Genomic DNA, 22,910 nt, shown 5'->3' with positions numbered 1-22,910 from the left:
AATATGAAAAGCATCTAAAGATCTCACAATGGCCACCCACCGTCTTGCCAGTGAGTGGCGGTTGTGGCCCGACACAGCACCTCCTCTCGCCCGGACACGCCATTTTAGAATGTTTCCCCATCCCTGCAGAGGGTTTATCCACAATGGAAGGTAATGGCCACCAGAATAGTTATTTGTCCATTAAGGAAGGGTTTCCCTTTAAGAGATTGTTAAGGAGAATGGGAATAGGATCTTTAGCCTGTGTGTGCTGTCTTTCCACTCTCACAGGTATCATTTCTCAAGGGGAAGAGTGCAATTGGAAAAGACCTTTTGAAAATCAACACTTTGGAAAGAGGCAAAGCTTAGAGTTACTTATGAATTTGGGCCTAGCAAACTGGAAATCTGGCTTTGATGCAGGCTTGGCTCTTAGATATGGACTAAGGGGGGATGTGACAGGGGAGAAATTACTATCCACCAGGAGCTGATGTTTCTTAACTATCAACACTACCTACATTTTAGGGACAATTGTAGGAACTCCCTTGGGAATTACTGTTTCCTGAAATGGTCAGCAAGTATCCACGGCATCTTCTGGTCAGCTTTAATGTCTAGATAGCTGGTACATAAAACATATCTTGAAAAGGGACTTTCTCCACTACAGTAGTAGTGGTTGAGGCCTGTTATTCCCACAACTTTATCAGCTGCTGCTTGCAGGAATTTTCATCACCTGCTTTGTAGCATTGCATGTTGTAAGGAATGAACATGGTAAAAAGCTAACTAGAAAGCAATGGTAACACAGCAGGGCTGGATAGGACAGAGGCACAAAGCAGACTCTCAGCAGCATAAAAATCTCCTAAAGTGATGTGGCAACAGAATCCGGCTAATAGGAATGGCTTTTAAAAATTCTTTCAATTATTTGTTCCCTTTGTTATTGCTGACCATGCATCTTTCCTATGTGTCTATTCCACACTGCCCATTGGATCAGCATGATGTAAAAAAACCAAGTTTATTTATACATAACAGGATTGTTTTTTAACAATTTAATAGAATGTATGCAAATGTACAAAACAAAGAGTAATTATTCTGCACATTTCTATTTTGGTATAGAGTAAACAGAAAATACTTTTACCTCAATGTTCTCAACAGCTAAATGGCAGCAAGCAGCTAGGACCGCACAGCCATCCTGAAAATACCACTCAGACAATTCTTTACTGACTTTGTGCAGGAGTCTAGAAAAAACAAAAATAGAAATAACTTGGATTAAGTAATTAAAACTAGATAAATTTACCAGATGTTGTTAGTGCATCCTTCTCCTTTACTATCTGAAAGTTTGGTCAGCACCACCACAGCATGAGGCAGTCCAATCATAAATTAGTTTTGGTTATTGGCAGTGCTTTTTTCTGGGGGGACGCAGGGGGATGCATACCCCTAAACATTTTGTCAATTGAAGTTTGGCCTCATGGAGGGGCAATATTTCAATATGAGTAGGAAAATGAGAGTACCCCCTAAACATTTTTTAAGGAAAAAAAAAAGCACTGGTTATTGGAATATAGTGCCCTGGTTCACATACCTGGTTCACATAATTTAATCGTAAATGTGTTCCCCATCTCAGAAGGGACAACAAAGATATGGCAAATCAATAGCTTACAAAATTCAGTAAAAAAAATTGTGAAGTCTCAATTAAAAATGCCACATTAATTTTGTGACAGACAAAAAACAACAACCAAGATAACATATGAAAAATAACCACTCAGTGACTCACTCAGTGTAATCTTCCATGCTGTTTCCTTCCAAATCTGCTGTTCCATTTGATTCTAAACACTGGGATGTTTGCATATTTCCTTCACATGCTGACTAAAATCGGTTTTAAAAAAAAGTCAATCAAAAGCAACATAAACCATTGTCTTCTTGGTAATATTATTTGTAAAAAGGGGTTAACGGTAAAACGTGAACAGTCATATCACAGTAGGAGAAAACAGCCCAGCTACCATCTGGAACAACCATATTGGTACATCTCAAACTGATGGTAGAATATTTATTACAAGTCAGGGAGCTATCCTGTTATGTTGTAAATGTGGGAGAGTAAAATTCCAAGTACTTTGACGAGGATGTATAAGCTTCTACTATCCACAAAAGAATGATATTCTTAGTGAAAGCTGCCAAGCTTTGTTTTGTAGCTAATATAGGTCTGTTTGTTTGATTTTTATTCCAATACACTGAAACCATTCCCTAGCTTTATTAGTGCCACCATTGCACAAAATACCTGGCACTGGTACCAATCCACGGGTATAGGATTCTGACAATAGTGTAGGCTAAACAGGTCTATCATTGCTAGGCTTTTAAAACTCAGGATTGCGGGCATCATAAACACCAGCTTTAATGTCACCAGCATATGAGTAAATTGTGGAACGGGATGGAAATTCTTATTCTTTGCAGAAGCAGGAAAATCTAGAGCTTTACTATCCCTTCCTTTTATTTGATAATTTCGTGGTTCTAACATAATTCTTCTACTCAGTTTGTTTTTCTTGTTGATTTAGATAACAACACAACAGGTATCAGTGTATAGCAAAAGTTATATTACACCCTAAAAGAGTTATTTACTATTGTGTACAGTGGTACCTGTGCAACAAGCAGAGCTTCTTTAAGCTGGCCTCTTGAAGTAAAAAATGTGACAAGTTTCTTCACATCACCAGTTGCTATACAGTATGGAATAACATCATCATTTTCTTCCTGAATTAACTGGTCAGCTCTCCTAATCAAAATTGAAAGCACTGCCGTTATTAAGTTCATTTAAGTTATGTTTAGTATCAGATCCATTCAAAGAACATCAATGAGGCATCAAGATTTATATATATATCCTTCTGAGATACACAAAACTCTTCCCAAAATCACTGTTTCCAAAAACTTACACTCTCAAGCATTTACACGGATAGTTTCAAATAACTAATTGAAAAATGCACCATCAGATACAACTTTTACATGACTGTTGCAGATTCCTTCCTAACCAGGGTTTGCAAATAAAAACAGATGTCTATGGCAAGCAGGACATGAGTTTGAAGAGATATTTTGAAGAGATAGGTTTGTTTCTACCATTATGAATCATTTCTGTAAATATGGCCACTTATTTGATTGCTCAGCCCTAACAAAGTTTATAACAAAGTTGAAAAGTACTGGTAATCAACTTAATTGTGGTTAAAGATGCCAGAAGAATGGGGGGGGGGTTTACGGAGGGAGGCAAGGGAGGCAGCATGTAATGCTATAGTCACTCCTGAATCCAACACAGAATTAAGTTTCCTTAAGCCTACAAGAATCAGTGGACTTAAGCATGCCAAACTCTGTGTTGGATTCAGGCCTATGCCTCATAATGCAAAAGGGTGACTTAAATTAGAATTCACATCTTACCTTTGCATTAATTTCTTCCAGTATTTCATAGATACCCCTGGTGCAACTGAGAGAGCTTTGTCCCACTAAAACACAGAATATGTCATTATTTCCATCTTAACACAAGAAACATGCATCATTCAACGGTTTTTGAAAAACAGTTTCCATTTCAAATTCTCTTCCCTTTATATGGACATCATTAACAAATTAGCCCTTTCTATTTCTATTTAAAAATGAGTACTATCCGAAAAAAATGAGGTCACTTAAGAAGCCAGTACGTCATTTGTTACCCTTCACAATAGAATCACTGAAGAATTGTATGTCGTGTTTTAAAATACAGTCGTTTTGACGTAACTTTTTCCAGAGATCATAAAGGGTGAAAGTACTGTAACTTTTTCAGACACAGCTTTCTCAAAATACATTTTCTGGTTAACAGTAATGCAGGAAAGAGAAGGGAGGACATTTGCAGGAGATAATCATCAGAAAGGAAAGGATTCTTAATCCTTCCTGGCTGCCCACCAATTCTCACTTGCAACCCCTTCCCAAGGCCTTTACTCCCACAGGGTGGGTTGGGTATCCTTGCATTTGTCTTGTAATTTGTTATTTTGACATGGAAGACATCAACAGCATACTAAATATGAATATGATAGACCTTATTTAATGTAAGCTATTATAGTACTTTACAATATGCTTAGTTATGGGAATGAGGGAGATGCACGCTCTCTCACACACAAACACACACTTGCCAGTTTATTAAAAGTTTCAGCAAGGTTGACAAAATAAAATTAAAATCCAGCACCATTAGTCCTATGGCAATAGCATTGTTATAATTATTATGAGGTACAAATAATAACAATACTCGCTACAACAAATGCTTCTTAAATACACAAATGTGGTATTTTAAATACACAGTAGTAACTACAGCAACGTTAACTCAGAACAAAACCCAACCTTTCAGAAGGCATTTGAACCTTTGTCATGCATATCTAGCGCACAGGGCGCTTTCATTTGTCCATATGTATCAATAAATATATAAACCAATGAGTTGGCAGGAATATATATCAGGCATGGGCAAACTCAGCCCTCCAGATGTTTTGAGACTACAATTCCCATCATCCCTGACCACTGGTCCTGTTAGCTAGGGATGATGGGAGTTGTAGTCCCAAAACATCTGGAGGGCCAAGTCTTCCTATGCCTGATATATATGCTCCAGAGTGATACTCACATCTGGTCTTAAACTCAGGGAAGTGGGAGAAAATGCCACCTCACCTCCCCTCTCAAGTGTACATTGAACTGTTTTAACATATCATAATGTAGTGTTGGACGTGGGTAGTGCTGTGGGTTAAACCACAGAGCCTAGGGCTTACTGATCAGAAGGTCAGCAATTCGAATCCCCGTGACAGGGTGAGCTCTCATTGCTCGGTCCCTGCTCCTTGCTAGCAGTTTGAAAGCATGTCAAAGTGCAAGTAGATAAATAGGTACTGCTCTGGCAGGAAGGTAAACAGCATTTGCGTGCACTGCTCTGGTTCGCCAGAAGCGGCTTAGTCATGCTGGCCACATGACCCGGAAGCTGTACGCTGGCTCCCTCGGCCAATAAAGCGAGATGAGCGCCACAACCCCAGAGTCGGCCACGACTGGACCTAATGGTCAGCGGTCCCTTTACCTTTACCTTAATGTAGTGTTTACCTGTCCAAGTTCCACCATAAGTTCACAGTATCTCTGAATTTGCCCAAGTCTTAGATGTATCTCTGCTGCTTCTTTTAGCCTTTCTTCCTTGCTAGGTGCACCAATTCCTCCTCCAAACTTAGACATCTTCACAGTAGTAAGTTCTTGGGCTTTGGACTGAAAGATGAAAATGGAAAAAAATAATCCCATCGAGTTTTCTCCTATAACATGAGTTAAGCTTTGACAAATTGCCCAAACGTACGGCCTCAATCTCCAGAGATGTTAAAGCAGAGCAGAAATGCTGCTGCACTTTATCTCTCCAACAAAGATATTTCCGCTCTGGTGACCTGTAAGGCAGAAAGGTAGGAGGATGTGCCTGGCCAAAGTGGGCAACCTCTTTTCCCAAACAAGGTCAGTGACTTCTGTGTTAAAGAGTATCCGCTGTTGTAAAATATTTTATTGCACTTAATCTCGTATTGGTTAAACCCATAACAATTTCTGAATGGAAACTGTCAGAATAAATTCCTTTACGAAATCCCTATTCGTAAAAATACATACCTTTACATACATATTCTTTACAACCAAATGTGAAGAACAGACAAGGAAACTTAGTTGTTATATTCTGAAATCTGGTTGTAAATTTGATTGAACTGAGGGTTCACATGCCATTTATAACTACTCATTCTTATGAGAAGGAATATAGACTAAACAAATGAAATGAGCAGGCAAGTCTGTACCTCTTTGGTCTAAAGCACTCCTCTGGCTCAAGAAAACAAAAGTGTTAGGAGAAAATTAAGTGCCTCACATGACAATGTAGGCAACCCTTGCTCCCAAGGGGGTTATTCTTAAGTGCATATTCCACAGACGGTAAGAAATGAATGTATTTTCTTTTTCCACAATATCATTTTGCCTTGTGAAGCAAAATGAAATAAGCAAAAGCTTATTTCCTTTGTAATAAAAGAAGCTAAAGCTATTGCATCAACCTGCATATTTAACTTACCATTCTAAATCTAACCAGATGTTTCATGTGCATTATTCCTTTGCAATAATTCTGTGGAAGCAAGCTATCATCTTGGCCTTTTATTACAGCAACAAGATCCCATAAGTTTTTACTGCCTCCTGGGGGCTGGAACAATAAAAAATGGAACACAATGTTGTTTAAGCCATATCAGAATTAAACCTGCAATGAAAGTGATTATGTTTGTCAGTCAGTGCAAAAGTAAAAACAGGTCAATTCAAAAGTAAACAAGCCAATATTGAATCCAGGTAAAAATGAGGTGTTACCACACAGGTGTTCTTTCATTGTTAGATCCCTTAAATGTATTAAATCAGTATAATACACACCACATACTAACTTACAGCAAAGAATAAATGTATAAACTTAAGACCACTAGTCATTTCATGACAATGGATCCACAGAATTACTTCTGTTATAATAGGAGAGGAAAAGCATATGACAGCTGAACTCAGAGGCTCTCAGTTATCTTCAAAAGTATTTATCCTTCACTCTTATATTAAAGGAAATTGTGGAAGAAGCTGCAGTAGCCTTAGTGAACTAGTTTTGTCCAACCAATCTCGCTTCAGTGTGGGATTCTGTGTCTACTTGGCCAAGCCCTACCTGGCCATGAACACACAGTTGCCTTGGTAGTTTCCAATCTGTACAATGTGAACACTGGGTAATTTTAAGGGGAGTCGAAGATTGTGAAGTACTTTCCATCTTAGAAATACGATATATAAGCTATAAACATTGATGGTGATAAGGTTTATTAATCTTACATACCCTGTTCAACCCAACCCTGCTAAAAACACTGATTATGTTAGAACTCCCATGGGTAGTCATAATTTATGTTATATTGTGCACATAAATAGACATGAGATCCATGTGTCAAATGACAAATAAAGTTTATTATTTTTTGTAACAAATGAGACGTGTGAAAAATGCATTTGGTAATATATAATACAGTAAATATACAATTTTGTGAAAGGTTTATTATACTTACAGTACAGCCTTTGCATCTAACCCATTGAGACTAAAGTTCTATAGCTACATCTTACATGCACATAATTTTTTACTACTTAATACTTACTGATAAACATTCGGAAAACCACCTCAGTTTTCTCCCTCGGGGATTACCAGCCAATTTGTCTACTTCTTGTTTAATATCCCTAGATACTTTGCCACATAGCAAGGGAGAAGCACCTACTTCAACAGCACGATCTATTAAAAACAAATATTTATACACCTTGTTAGAAACAGAGAAGACAATGAGGAGGATAAGGGACCAGGCCTGACACTATACTCCGAAGTCCACTCATGGGCGGATATTTGCATGTCAAAATTCTTCTAGTTGTTGGCCTCTGGCACCCTGCAAATTGCAGCTAGGGATTCCACAGTAAACCCAGCAAGTGTGATTACTACCAAATACGGTGTTCTGCTGGTGTGGGCAATGGTCCTGAATGCTCCATATCTCTTATTTACCTTCCAATGTGATGAGAAACTAACTGGCATATCCATTGGGCAAATGCTCCCACAAGCCAGGTGGAAAGGGATAAAATAACAAGCTGAATGCACATTAGCATTCGTCCCTGAATGTGGGATGCCTGTCAGTAAACGATGCTCAATGAGATGCACACCTCAATGCACAATCATGTGAAACTACACACAACTAGAGCTATATATGGGTAATGTTTAATGTGCACGAACATAAGCAAATTGGTAATACAGTGGTGCCCCGCAAGACGAACGCCTCGCAAGACGGAAAACCCGCTAGACGAAAGGGTTTTCCGTTTTGGAGGCGCTTCGCAAAACGAATTTCCCTATGGGCTTGCTTCGCAAGACGATAATGTCTTGCGAGTTCCTGCGGGTTTTTTCCCCCTTTTACCCCCTTTTCCTAAGCCCTAAGCCACTTATCAGCTGATCCGCTGATAAGCCGCTTATCAGCTGATCTGCTAAAAGCTGCTAAACCGCTAATAGCGCTAACCCGCTAAGCTGTCAATGGGCTTGCTTCGCAAGACGAAAAAACCGCTATACGAAGAGCCTCACGGAACGGATTAATTTCGTCTTGCGAGGCACCACTGTATTGAGCTTGTAGCTGTCAGTCTCCAGGATGGTCCGTGTAGTTGCACTTGCAAATCCAACTTCTCAAATTGTTTTATGCTTTTGTACATCAGGAAAAGGTATATAAATCATGCTGCATCCAGAATTGTGACCAATACAGAAACTGTGTACTTGCACATGGGAAGTTGAAACAAACCGGTGGTATAAAGCACATAAATTGCCATTATTGCTATTTCAGCTGGGGGTGAGTAGGTACATAAGACTCCTGTATGTGCAAAAATTGACTTGAAAATCAAGAATATCCAAGACTCTCCATGAACCTTTCATGAACATGCAAGAGGATGAGTGGAAAATGTAGAAATAAAGGGATAGCTTTGTATATTCCTAGTCAGCATCTATCTATATCTATCTATCTATCTATCTATCTATCTATCTATCTATCTAGCTATCTATCTATCTATCTATAGCTCACATATATGTGTATAGCTCACATTACTCACCAGTGTTTCCGATAATCTCATCCCATGATCTGTCTGCCAATATATTTATCTGGAGAGGATTTATTAGAGGTGTTAAAGACCAAAGCCTCACAGTAGAATCTCGTGAACAAGAGGCCATAGTGAAGGGACGACTGGGATGGCATGTTAATCCTAAAATACATTTTAACAAATTTGTTTTAAATTACTGAACGAAAAAATGTTAGCATATAAAAACTACTGAAAATGTATTAATGTCAAACATTAAAATATATTACCATAGACATCCGCACCGTGATCATACACAGTGTCCAGACAGGTTCCCTCTCTTGTATCCCACACTTTGATTGTATAATCCCAGCTGCCCGATATCAGTAAGTAAGGTATTTCTGTATTCCACAGCAATCCCCGTACTGGTGCTGTATGTCCACTAAGAACATTTATACAAGCATCTTGTGTATAATCCCATATTCGAACAGTGCTGTTAAGAAAGAAGTGAAATAGTTTCATTGCAGCGCTTGAACATCTCTAGACAAAACTCTTTTTTAAAAAAATCCAGATAACACCAGAAGAATATCTACAAGAATTGCTCACACCATAACAGTCATTCACACTTACTTTCCCTTACTAATGGCATATATAAAATTTAAGAAACCTGTGTGAAAGAGAGTTGTCCTAATGCAGTGATTCTCCACAGTAAATAATTCCTGATTTACTGGGAAGGAAGTTTATTTACTCCATGCTCATCAGTGGAACGAGCATTGCAGCAGACTGTCATGTTTTACTCTTGCTGACATCCACACACAAATGTAACATTGTCACAACTGCATGTGAAGCTTTCCATAACACAGTATTTCCTTTTTCAGCTTCCCCATCATCTTCAGGTCTTTACCTTTTTCTCTTTTTACCAGGGTACAAGCATTTGTACACTGCAAGCTTATGCACATCAACTCAAAAATAAGTCCCTCTTATATTAACAGGAGTCAAACACTATAAAGTGTGTATGGAATTGGAGCCAAAGACTTCTGTAGCCTGCCTTGGGATGGTGATTATGTTCAGAGCACTAAACAATTTTAAAGGAAACCAAACCAGTGAGGATAGGGACACTTTAGAAAACACAAATAATTGCACTGCTGGAGAGGCCTAATTTGGCTGATGACCTAAGATACACAACTGTTATATAGCAAAGGAGGCATAACACAACCAAACAGAAGCCACCACTATAATACTGTTCATGCAGACTGCACTATGGGCAACACGTGATGCATTTAAAAAGTGATATATATTTTAACCAGCAAGTGCAGTTTGCCACTTTGATTTCTCTACTTTTCTTCTAGTTGCTCACAGATAATCTAGACTGCTGCCTAATTACTGCAATGACAGTGATGCTCAGATTCCCCCCAGCCTGTATTTTCATGCAGTTAAGAGGTACACCCCAACTTTTTTGCAGCCATGACAGAGTCCAGAAGGAGAACTTTGATATCCATTGAATATCCATGCTGAGGCTGCCCCTAGCATTCAAACTCGAGCAGCGGCGTAGCGTGGGTTATCAGCACCCGGGGCAAGGCAAGTAATTTGCGCCCCCTAACCTGGGGCAAGGCAAGTAATTTGCGCCCCCTAACCCGGGGCAAGGCAAGTACAGTAATTTACTCTCCCAAGTAGCAGCAGCAGCGAGGCTTCTCTTTCCCCCGCGCTCTCCCGGAGCTGCCTCTTTTCTTTTCTTTTCTTTTTTCTTTTCCCTTTCTCCAAGGCTTTTCGCTTTCTCTCCTTAATTGATTCCCCCTCCACACCGCGGCGTTTCCTGGCTGCTTCCCCCCCCCCTTCCCCTCTCTCTCCTCCTCGCTCTGCTTGCCTTGCCCTGCCCTGCCTGAGGGCGCCCTGAGGAGACTCCGCTCTCCTTTTTGACCAGGCAAGGTGGAAAAAAGGGGGGAAAGTCTCTTCCCGCCCCCTCGCCAGACTCCCGGCTCGGCTCGGCTCACTACCCAGGCGGCCAGTGGAGAGAGAGCCGCAATTACCATAAAGTTCCTCTCCCTCCGCTTTGCCAAGCTGTCAAAGCCCGGCAGCAGCGGCAACGGCAGCAGCAGGCGCAGCCAGACCCCCGCCCGCCCGCCAGCCCGCCCGCCCGGCTTCCTCTCCTTTTTTTGCCCGCGTCAGAAGGCTTTGCTCTCCCCCTTCTGCGACCTCCTCGCCAAGCCGAGCGAGCGCGGGCTCCCTAACCCGTGGATTTTAGTAGGGGCAGAGAGCTGCTAGTGCGAGTGCGCCCCCCGCCCAAGTTGCGCCCGGTGCGGCCGGCACCCCTGGCACCCCCCACGCTACGCCACTGAACTCGAGATTCCATGGTGACCATGGGGATGTCTCAAGTTGTCTGACACAAATGGCAGGCCACACCCTCAACTGGGTTTCTGCTCCAGATGTAGGGAGCTGGGGTCTGGAGATGAGTGGTGATGGCTGTCACCCTCTTGTAAGGGTCAGATCATCATTTCCTTGTGAAATTTGGATTTACAGCTCTAATCCTATCCTGCAGGCTGGTGGGCAGATTAAGAAGATCTGTGCTTGGACGCTAATGGAATCCAATGGGTTACTGAATGCCCTGGGGGAGTTTCCAGTAGATAGAGGAGGTGACCCCTGTCATTGTCATGCTCTGGCACAGAGAGGTCTCAGGTTATTGACATGGATGCTCTTGAGTGCCCTCTCTCAGCAATGTGGAGTGCATTCTGTACTTTGGTACACCGGTAAACTAAGGTCAATGAAACAGGCTGGATGGCAGCTAGAGTGCAAGTGGGAAAAGTTGTGTTATGGATAAAAACCTTTTTTTTGCATTGCAAATCCCACCACCGCAATTTCAGCCAAATATGCTTACCCATCATCAGAACCGCTGCAGAGGATCCCTTCCCTCAGAGGAGACCATCTTACATGAAACACTTTGGCAGTATGCCCACTGAATACTTTCAGTGGCTGATCAGAACTAGTTGCTAGGTAATAGACACGGACATTTTTATCTTCACATCCAGTGGCTATCATATCTCTGCAAAAAGGGAGTAGAGTCATCAGCTACAGAAGGCAGAAGAATTTCACTATTCACAAATAAATGTAACAAGACGTTTTGAAAAGTTGCCCTGCATTATTACATTTTCATTTTAAACATCTAACTGTAGCAGTCATCCTGTTTTCAAATTAGCTGCATCTCTTTTGTTTTAACAATCAGCACCAGAGAAATCAAGTGCTGCCCCCTTACTGCAGCCAGGACTGGGAGTGGATATAGAGACAACACAATTTGGGAAGGGAAGGTTGAAGTGATGGACCTGATTCCTAGAGAGAAGACAGACCAGAGAAGGAAATATGTGGACTAGTCAAGGGAACAGCTACAGCCTGTAGAGATGTCATAGCTGGTCAGAATAGCATCACAATAGACCATCAATACCCAAGGAAAATGTGCAACAATTTTATTGACTTTTTAAAAAGTCTTTTTTGGGAACTCAGGTGCATGGGACAGGACACAAAACAGCTGGGCAGGGGAAACGTGAGAGGAGAATGTTGTTATTGGTTTTATGTAGATGCCCCATAAAAAGTGAGTGACAGCATGACTACTTTACAGCACATGCACAGTACAATAACTGGCAGAAATCAAACTGGAATTTGACACTGCCAAGTTTTCCAAGGATATAAATTCTCAGCTCTAGACTGACCTGATCCAGAACTTATTGCCTTTTACTTGATCCTACTGAGTTAGATAACACTAAAATCATTACATTATTCTAGCTACATTAATTCTGAAACAAGCTTATTCTAACATTTATAATTCACTATGAAGTTAATTATATGAAAGTACTTACTTGTTGTTTTGACTCCAGTCACAGCCAAAAACTGAAGCTGGATGTTTGTACTTGTGGAGAATTTTGCCATCAATGGTCCGAATAATGCTGAATGAATTGAATATGGAAATCAGAGATTTATAATTTTGTATTTACATGGTTTTATTTGTTTGTCATGGCACTTTGGGGAAAAATGGAAGCACAGAAAGGGAGATGCAGCAGCAACTACACAGAACAAATGGGGCTAGCCCAAAAGCTGAGTTAAAATTATATAAATTTAATAATCCCCACAGTGATACAATATGTTTTAGGTCTGTATGGCTGTTCATCAGGGAACTATGAATTTATGAAAAGTTCCACATTATAACCACATTTTTTAAAAATCATGTATTTGACATGCAACTTTATGACAATGCCTGCTATCCATTTACATTTTGCCAGAAAATCAAATAAATTAATGCTGTCACAGTATATATCAGTGGTGATATATCAGTGGAGAACTTACAGCCTACAGGCCTAATTAGGCTGTAAGGCCTCTGAATTTTGGTCTGCAAGGCCATGTTGGGCAAGCAAAGCCCTCCTGTCAGTTACCTTGCATCATGTGACATCATCCGCAGAGATATGATATGTCCCATCTAAGGACTAAGTGCCAAGATCAGAGTTAAGCCTCTGCTGCTGCCACAATGGTGTGATTCCGCAGCACTAAGACTGGAGAGAAGCCTCTGTCTGCTGCCTTCCGAACCACATTCAAAGGCTGATCTTATAGCTGCAATCAAAGCAAACTTAGCACTGGCGAACTACAGCGCTAGGATTGGAAATAATCAGCATTTTTGTTTTAAAATAGTGACAAGTGACTGGAATCACACCACTAGATTTCTGGAGCATACACCTCCATATCAGTAGATAGGATCAAATTCGCATTTGCCAGGTAGTAGTCAAATCAAATAATGCTTTGCTATTTGTCACATAAATTTTCATAGAGTTGTCTTCAAAATAGCACTCACCAGAATCCATCTCCACTGCAGGTTGCTATCCTTTTGGAATCTTTATGACTCCATGCAATGCAGAAGATTCCACTCTTTCCATGCTTCAAAAAATGTAAAATGCCTATCAATAAGAAATAATTCACCCCTTTTTTTCTTATTTATATACTTTTCTTATGACTCCCCACCCCCGCTTTTCCAAGTAGGAGTAATCAGTATTTTCTACTAGCCTTTAAGCAAACATAACCCCCGTTCCCATGAGGCATTTTGTAATGAGAGAGTGTGGCCTCTTTTAGGTAATATTTTTGCGTTCTTCATGATAAGAAAGAGGATGAAACAGAAAGCTAATGGATTCTAGTAATTTCTGTCTTAAGAACTGAGGCGAAGACTGGAGAGTTATAGCCAAATGAAGATGAATAGATACAACCTTAATCAGTTCCCCAACAGCATGTTAAAAAGTATCTTTTGAACTTCAAAGATTTTAAACAACAGTTTGCAAACTCTAAAATGCCACCTTTTAAAATAGTAACTCAAGAGTAAACATTTAGATGCACAATCATAATACAGTGGTGCCTCGCAAGACGAAAAGAATCCGTTCCGCGATTCTCTTCGTCTAGCGGTTTTTTCGTCTTGCGAAGCAAGCCCATTAGCGGCTTAGCGGATTAGCGCTATTAGCGGCTTAGCGGCTTTTAGTGGCTTAGCGGATAAGCGGCTTAGAAAAAGGGGGGGGGAGGGGAAAAAAGTCGGAAAAACTCGCAAGACATTTTCGTCTTGCGAAGCAAGCCCATAGGGAAATTCGTCTTGCAAAGCACCTCCAAAACGGAAAACCCTTTCGTCTAGCAGGTTTTTCGTCTTGCGAGGCACCACTGTGCTAGTGCTTTTCTGAATTCCAGACGATGAGGAAACTAGATGCAACTTGAATTGTGTGGATGCAATTAACACATGTTTTCATTATGCAAACAGTAGCCAGGAAGAAGTTTTAAAGGTCATGGGAGATGGGAAGTTGAACTACCTCTCTTTCTGCCAATTGAAGGTTCTCTTGAAACATAAAAAAACAGCTTGTGATATATTATTTTTGCTGGCACCAGGGCAGGAACACAGTTAAAAGTGCTTCAACCCTTATGATCCAAGGCTGCTCAAGCGACTTCATGACTGCTAGATACATAAAAAACTGTATTCATACAATTAGTGTCACATCTAGTCTGGCTCCAAGACTATTTCTATATGCCCTTCGGCATAGATCTCATTCCTTATTGAAATGTTTAAGTAAGACTCCAAAAGACCACCACCGCTTGTATCTGCAACACTTCAATTTTTAACTGAGGATACACACAATATTTTTATCTGAAAAGTAGCGTTTTTAGGGTGATTGAAATGTCCCCAGGGGAAGGTGTGCATGATGGGAAACCAGCAAACCTTCCCCACCGTGACTTTTACTACTGTCTGTTCATTCCCCAAGATTGTTTGGCTCTATTTATTTTTTAAATGGTAAGTGGACACTTTTATTCTAAAGTGTTCCCCACCAAATTGCTGGAGGCGGGGTATTTTTCACCATTGACTAAATAAGTCACAAAAGTTTCACTTTTGGCCTAGAATTTGGTTATAGTTTTGCAGCTAAAGTTTAATAGCTCTTAGGATCAGGTTACTGGTACACATACTAACTGAACATTTCCTTAAACAAGCCTTAGTGGGAGCTATAAGGTAAAGGTAAAGGACCCCTGGATGGTTAAGTCCAATCAAAGGCGACTATAGGGTTGTGACGCTCATCTCGCTTTCAGGCCAAGGGAGTCGGCATGTCCACAAACAGATTTCTGGGTCATGTGGCCAACATGACTAAACCGCTTCTGCAGCAAAAGAACACTGTGACGAGTGCCAGAGTGCACAGAAACATCGTTTATCTTCCTGCTATAACCTCAGTTATAAGAACTTAAAACCAAACTCACATTACCTCATTAAAGCGGGTTATCATTTTGCCCCGTGGGACGTCCCAGATGAAGCCACCATTTCTGGAAGTTCCACCAGCTATGCAGTTCAAGTCTCCTTTAGGAAAGAGTCCATGGGATAGATAGAAGATTAACTATATTCTTATTTATTCTACCTTTCCTATTACCTATTAAAGGCTCAGAACAAGCAATGTAATAAAAGAACTTCCCTGCTCTTTGACTCTTCTAAACACTTGTTTTCATATTCTTCCATAAAAACTTCCTCAAAGTTCTGCTTAGAGAGGCATCTCTTTGTTCTGTTCACCTAATACTCAGTTTCAGCTCTACCTCTGATGTTACCAATGAATCACAAACCATTTTGCTCATTCACTATTATTTTCTCAAGCAGTCAGGTTTTTTCCCCTTCCGGTTTTCTTTTTCCTCACATGCATCTAAAGATTTCTTAGCTTCTTTACCCTTCATGAAACATGCCTAGTATGTTTCTACATTTAGAATGAGATGGCCTGCTGCCTCCTATTTGCCATGATTAACCAGTTCACAGTGTTTACAATTGGCATGACTTGCTCTTTTGATCCTTTTCTTTACAAGCTGCCCCAGCTAAGCCCATTTCTGACCAATTTTCTCTTTCTGCACAAAAATAGTGCTGCAATTTGATTTTTTTCCTTCACTCATATTATGGTACCACATACACTTTACACTTAAAAGAAAAATCTAAGTTCTACAAGGTAACCAAAACTTTGCACTAGCCTGAACTGAATTCTCCAACCAAAACGAAACGTGCAGATTAAGAACATCTACATAATTTCACTTATTTCAAAATCATACTGTCGTCTAAATGATTTGCTATTGTGCATTTTCAATATGACTCTATCAGACACAGAAAAGAAATGTAGTGGGAGATTAAAGCCTTCTTTCTTAATAAGAAAATCTTATACAGTACCCCTCTGAGCTTCTTAGATTTCACCAGGCACTGCTGACACACCTCTAAAATCAGTTTTGAAATGACAAAGTCTATGAATCTGCTTTTTAAAAACTCCCCCAAACCATAAAAACAAAGCTGAGGTTTGTGCCAGGTACTATATTCCTGCCTCCAACCCAGCTGCAAGACTCACACTACATCAGAGGTCATTTGAGGGGGCTCCTCACAGGAGGCTGTAGTGGAAAAGCCACATTCCGTAAATGGAAGAGCCCTTGCAGTTCTTTTGCTCTGAGCTGTGGTTTTTTTATTTTTGGAATGAAGTTATCAAATATACATAACTCTGGATACCCACCAATCTTAGCTAAGAAGCATTCTCTTTTCTATATGAAACTTTAGTTATTTCTAAGTTAAAACATTCTCACCTGGAGCCCATGAAAGGGAGTATATGACTCCCTCATTACCAGGAGAAGTGTAGACAGCAGTTAAAGTGTTTATATCCCACACCTTTATTGTTCCGTCAAAGGATGCGGTAGCTAGGAGGTCAGGGTTGTCAGGCTTGAATTTACAATCGAAGATGGTTTCGACATGACCCTAGAGCAACAAAAGAAAGCCCCGTTACAAGAGAAGAGGCTTGACAGGTTGGGTGCAGAAGCTACACTAGCTTTCTGGCAGGCTGGTTGCTGCTGCTTACCAGGAGGGAAAAGAGCGAAGCAGTGGGAAGGTCGGTGCAGTGCAAACACACCATCAGAGCTAATCTAGCACTCCTGCCAGAGCGTTTAAATCACGCTGACCTTCCTGCTGCCTCCTCCCCCCATTAGCCTGGGAAGCTAGCAAAGTGGCTCCATCCAATCTGGCATGCCGCTTCCGGATGACACTTCTACTGTAGTTTTCCAAGTCCCTTCAAAGAACAAGGAAAGAAACAGCCTAATTATTAGCACACAAATTATTTCTATTTGGGCTACTTCACATGTTCAAAAAGTATTCTCCGCAAGGTATTCCTCTGTCAGCAGGGTAAGTGCAGATAGAGGAACAAACACATGGACATAGCAATATCCCCTTGGGAATGCTTCCGATACTCATGATTTTTGCTGGTAGAAAACCTTGAGCTTGGAAATTGCAGCTGGGAGAAACATCTGTATCCACAGACAGCCCCAATGACATACAATATTCTCCATGTGAAAGCATCCCCAGGAAGAGTTAGGGCACATCACATGACGACCCCGAGTTGAAAGACTGGAAAGAAGAGCAAGCATACCAGATCTCTAAGAAAATCCCATTTCTTGGCTCCCATGTCATAAAGTCCCACTCCACCATCCATAAAGCAGCAGACAGCATGACCAGGAGGGAGAGAAAATGCTTGGTTTTGTGTTAGAGTTGGGGGTGGAACAGCCTCACTTGTAGATGACATGTGGTGGTTTTTGGTAGGAGACTGTGAAGAAAATGCTGAATTAAAAAGATAAAACATATTAGCATCAGTTTTATGTTCTGCTACATAAAGTATTGTCCACTTGCTACTGGGAACTACATTTCTTGGGAAATTGCGGCAATTAACCTCTATCTGATTTATTTCTTACATCTGAGAATTTCTTATGTATGAGAATTTCCTAATTTACTCTCCAGTACGTTGAAGCCATAAACTTTCTTTTCCTTAAATGTTTTAGTTTCTCAGTCCAGCTGTCTCCTTCGGAAACAAGTGTTATCTTACTAAAGCATATGGCACAGAGAGATTTAGTACAATAAATTTATAAAATCAGCTGATGAGAAGTTCTTTTTTACTAACAGTATTAATTTCAGGCACAGAAAGGGGAACTGATAATTCACATACCATCATAATACTAATATTATATTTTAATAGAAAGACTTGCAGTGCCTCAAGGACCACCTCTCCCCATGAACCAACCTGGACCCTTCAATCATCATCTGAGGACCAGAGGGTGGCAACATGTGTGTGGGCCTTTTCTGTGGTGGCTCCCCACTTGTGGAATAGTTCTCCCTGGGGAGGCTCGCCTGCCACCTTCGCTACATATCTTTAAGCACCATGTGAAAACAATCCTCTTCTCCTAGGCCTCTAGCTAATTAAACGATCTATGGCCTTTTAAACCATTGGGGGGTATTGTTTTTGTTTGTTACTATGTTTTGTATTTTTTTTGTTTATAAAAATCACCGTGATCCTCAGATGAAGGGTGGCATAGAAATTTAATTAATAATAATAATTACAGTAATTATAGCATTTTCTCTAAGTAGTCAGAATGTTTTCCATATAAGGTAAAGGACCCCCCGGACGGTTATGTTCAGTCAAACTTGACTATGGGATGTGGCACTCAGTGGCACTCATCTTGCTTCAGGCCGAGGGAGCTGGCGTTTGTCTGCAGGCAGCTTTCCAGGTTATGTGGCCAGCATGACTAAACTGCTTCTGGTGCAACGGACACCATGTCGAGTGCAAGAGCGTACGGAATGCCGTTTACGTTCTCGCCATAGCAGTACCTACTTATCTACTTGTGTTGGTATGCTTTCGAACTGCTAGGTTGTCAGCTGCCGGGATAGAGCAACGGGAAATAGCAGCTGAGGGGAAACCTGAGCAGCTTTGGAATCATGGGGAGTTTAACTTTTTATCTCCTGACAAAATCATCCCTCAGAAGCTGCTGTTAGCATTTCAAGAGGGAGTCACTTTCATGTGCTCCAAAGTGGTATATTCCAAGGGAATATGTGTATTTGTATTGAATTCTACTTCTCTGTGTTGCTGACATCTTCAAACCTGCTAATGTGCCTTCCTCTCCTAATTATTCCCACTGGCCCGATCTTGCATCATTTCACATCTCCTCTGTATTGTCAACATTAGAAACAAAAGCTGATTGCATAACCAAGTCATAGTATCTGAGTCAATGTATTAAATGTGTACTTCTTACCTGCTTATGTGTTTGATTTGTACTAAATTTTCTGTTTTTCTTATAATAGTCTAGTGGTGCATATAGGCATATATTCTGATTTTAAGATAATACAAGAGCTTATTGTTGAAACTAACTGGATAGCTGGTGTAGAGTAGTGGGCTATGAGCAGAAACTGTGACTGAAGTGCTTGCCGATCAGAGGGTTGGCAGTTCAAATCCACACAATGGTGTGAGTCATGTAACAAAAAATGTGCTGCAAAAATGTACAGTAAAAATGTTGTGTAGAAAAAAATGTACAGTAAAAAATTACTGTACAGTAGTTGTATTCACATAATTAATGTCACCTTTAGTTTCACTCTCAGCTGACCCAATACTCTTCTTGCAAATTCAAAAAAAGAGAAGTATTAATGCCACTCCCAAACCATTTTAGCCTGGTAGAAACAGAATGGAATGCTGTTTTTGCACAGGTAAAGGAGACCCAGGTAGGAAAGGCACTCCTGGTATGATTCTCTCAAATGGCACCCCTCCCTTAAACAGGCAGAAGACTCGCCACATTACCGGCTTTGGCGAAGGGTGTTACAGCAATTAAGACAAAGAAAAGATGGTAAACAGAATGGTTGGTGAGGGGTGAAAGGGAGAAAAACAGGAGGACAAAATGGAGCACTCAGGGATCAGTGAGCTTTCAACACATTGTAAGGCATCTGAACTAGCATGCTTTCAAATCTTCTTACTGACATGCATTTTGAATTATAAAATGAGACTCTCTAAAGTATTCCAATAATCCTTAAAGAGGAATTCCTATTGTGCATGTGTGTTTTAAATGGTGTTTTGGAAGACTATACAGCCTATATTGGCCCAGTTCACACATAACAATAAACTGTGGCTTACCAAGATTAGGCAGTCTGTACTAGCCATTGCTCCATGACAGTGAATTATTTGGAAGAAACAACCAATAACCCTGCATTCGGAAGTAACAAAAAGTCAACACTTCACAGCCTGTTGTTCCTGCTCGTACCAGAGAAGGAGCGAAGCAGGAGCAACAGGGCAGCACAAAGTAGCAGGCTGCTCAATTCTGACAAGCCATTCACTGTGGCTTATAGTTATGTTATATTGTGTTGAACAGCAAAGAGTTTACAAGTGCAAACAGAAAAGGGAATGTTAAAAAAAGGCACATTTTTTCTTGGTTATTTTTTTTTTTAAGATACTTACATTTTTTCTTTGGGGGAGAACTAAGAACATGTAAACCATGGAAACCTGTTTTCTTCAGTTTAAAATTATCTATTGGTGTTGTACGCGACACATTCCAGACACGCAACACACCAACTTGAGAATCTGCATTAAGAGAAAAATTCCATTTCTTTTCTGATTATCAATTCAAAAAGTTCTATCTATCTAGTCCAATGACTCAAAAATTTAACAACTGCAATATATTTTGTACATATTTATGCATACATATTTCTTGGTAGACAAGATAAACATAACACAAGTCATGAACAGAATATGACAGAGCCCATGTCCTGTTTCATGATGTGTTGTCTGTCTTCACCAGGGCTTTTCAGCCAGAACTCACCAGAACTCAGTTCCAGCACCTTTCAGGTAGACGCCATTGCCGTTATAAGAGAACAAGAGAGGCAGGCATTCATGGCGAGTTCTAGCACCTCTTTTCCTGGAGAAATAGCATTGGTCTTCACCTATTTTCACACAGTGTGTGAGCCTGGTTTCCCAACTAGGGTTACAGCATGCACACCAGCAAACAGAGCATGCTTTCATGCCAAGAAAGTGTGTTAGCCCTCAGTCTGTTCCCTCTTCTTGTTTATCATGTGAGTTATCTAGTATATACACACACTGCACATAAGTGTACATATGTACATGCCCATATACACACCCTTCACCTTCTTCTTTTTTAGAATTAACTTTCCTAAACCAGATACAAAACTGTTACACGAACAAGGATGAGAATAGGAGAGGAAAGTGGTGCTGGCATTGTTATGAATAGTTTTCACCAAAGCCAGCTTTTCTCCACTCACCACCCAATTTAACCCTAACTAGATCAAACCCCCACAGAACCTTCTTTTCCCCTTGGAACCTTTGCTTCCAAGACAGAGATAGTTACATATGTTTTCAGGGCAGAGATGCTTCTGGCTGCCATTTCTATCACTCTTCAAATGTTCTTGAGCTAACTCACAATTTAAATCACATTCTACTGAAGTAAACTGGAAATAACCAACTGGTATTCATGGCTCTGGATTGTGCCTGTGCATTACATATCTTACTATTTCATAAAACAATGTGTGAAAATATTTATTTACCTCCAGTGATAAACATTCCAGGAGCACTAGGAACCCATGCTAAGCACTGCACAGATGCTGCTGCACTAGGAAAACTAAAGACTGTAATGCAGGACAGAGACTCTGAATCAACTAGACGAATTCCATTGTGCATATTTGCAACAAGAAGATAATCTGTAGAGAGAGGGTCCCATTCCAGGGCAGTAACAGGATCTTCCTCATCTGTACCTTCAAGTGATTCTGGCCTTAGAACATGTTTCTGACTCTTAGAACCTTGAAAAGTAAAAGATGTATCAATTTTAAAAGCAGGTTAAGAGTTAGCTTTCCAGATACTGAACAAAAGTCGCAGAAAGTAGAAAACTTTCAGTAAATGCAGATCCAAACTACTGGATGCAGCAACTACCCGTGATGATTGCTCCCAACAGAGTCAATGAGCTCTAGAGTGAATCTGTGACACTAAAGCTTCTTTGCATTCTTCTCAGCAGATATGAGTTTTCAGGTTACTCGACGAAAGGCAAAGCCAGTGCAATTCTCAGGAAGCTTCTATTGTTCTTGTTAACTGAAGTTGATTTTCTATCAATAAAGCTGATTTGGGGGGTGGGATAAAGGAAAAGTTACATCCATGATGCAAACAATTGTTCCATGGAACAAACCTTGGTCAATAAACTGGCTCCTGGCTTAAGCCCGAATGTTGGTCTTAGTGGCAGAGATTTTTCTTAGCCTGAACCTCTGGATTCTGATTTAAGAGATAGGATAGATAAAGGAGGGGAAAGACAGACACATTTTTGCCAAGGTGACCAGGTTAAAAGTTTGGATATTTCCTATGGCTCTGGCCCAGAATGCATCTGATAAGACCCGAGGATCACATCAGGTGCCCCAAGAAAAAGGAAAGCTTTATCATGGACACTCAAGTGGTGTGACTCCAGACCTACCATTTACCAGTTCATAAATAAAATTCTGTTCTAAACAAATGAGATGGAGAGGAGTAGAACCAATCAGCAAGTAGTAAAGGTGGTTGGAATGTTGGGGGAGGGTTGAAAAGCTTTCATGTTATTCCATGTTTCTTCACTATTCTCCATCTTAGCAAGCAGTTTCACCCCCAATACCATTTTCTGTAGTAACTTACCTCTTCTGTGGAACACAAGAGAAAGCAAAACTTTGTTTTTAGATTTCATTTTTGCTGCTTGAACTAATTTTACACGGGGTTGGGTTTTTTCTGTCCTGAATTTTCCACATACCTTTTGTGACAATTCTGCTTAATCTTTTGGGAGACTGCACTTCTCCCTGATTAGAACTCTTCATTGTGGCGTTTACCTAAATTAGCCTTTTCTGGTTTTGGCCTTTGTGCAGCTTTGAATAGAATTGTTTCTTATAGGCTTAGGGTACAACCATAACCCCAGCTGGATAGCAATAGGACCTAAAGGAGCTGCAGAGTTGCTGCCAGAATCCACAGCCCTGTAGCACATAAGGGTTGGGAAAGCAATGGGTTTTTTTTTAATTGCTATGCCAATTCCAGGGAAGA

At 40.5% G+C, this 22,910-nt stretch overlaps 1 protein-coding gene across 9 annotated transcripts in view; it reads right to left on the bottom strand.

Annotated features, from left to right (window-relative positions):
- Window positions 1–22,910, bottom strand: part of WDR17 (WD repeat domain 17) — a 53,054-nt gene that overhangs the window by 12,285 nt on the left and 17,859 nt on the right. For all 9 annotated transcript variants that reach the window (XR_013842581.1, XR_013842582.1, XM_079991353.1 and 6 more), the window contains exons 5-21: window positions 21,410–21,661; window positions 20,310–20,432; window positions 17,469–17,656; window positions 16,636–16,804; window positions 15,300–15,391; window positions 13,373–13,455; window positions 12,390–12,476; window positions 11,417–11,581; window positions 8,835–9,037; window positions 8,581–8,730; window positions 7,110–7,240; window positions 6,023–6,148; window positions 5,044–5,199; window positions 3,379–3,443; window positions 2,596–2,728; window positions 1,739–1,830; window positions 1,106–1,205 (exon numbers count right to left, since the gene is read on the bottom strand). Coding sequence is in view for 7 of the 9 variants with exons in the window: in XM_079991353.1 (XP_079847479.1) it covers window positions 1,106–1,205; window positions 1,739–1,830; window positions 2,596–2,728; window positions 3,379–3,443; window positions 5,044–5,199; window positions 6,023–6,148; window positions 7,110–7,240; window positions 8,581–8,730; window positions 8,835–9,037; window positions 11,417–11,581; window positions 12,390–12,476; window positions 13,373–13,455; window positions 15,300–15,391; window positions 16,636–16,804; window positions 17,469–17,656; window positions 20,310–20,432; window positions 21,410–21,661 (2,315 nt within the window). In the remaining 2 variants the exon portion in view is untranslated. The remainder of the gene's footprint in view (window positions 1–1,105; window positions 1,206–1,738; window positions 1,831–2,595; window positions 2,729–3,378; window positions 3,444–5,043; window positions 5,200–6,022; window positions 6,149–7,109; window positions 7,241–8,580; window positions 8,731–8,834; window positions 9,038–11,416; window positions 11,582–12,389; window positions 12,477–13,372; window positions 13,456–15,299; window positions 15,392–16,635; window positions 16,805–17,468; window positions 17,657–20,309; window positions 20,433–21,409; window positions 21,662–22,910) is intronic.

This window comes from Podarcis cretensis (assembly GCF_951804945.1).
Source record: "Podarcis cretensis genome assembly, chromosome: 9".
In the NCBI taxonomy this organism is placed as follows: domain Eukaryota; kingdom Metazoa; phylum Chordata; class Lepidosauria; order Squamata; family Lacertidae; genus Podarcis; species Podarcis cretensis.
This window is presented reverse-complemented; position numbering and strand designations above follow the sequence as displayed.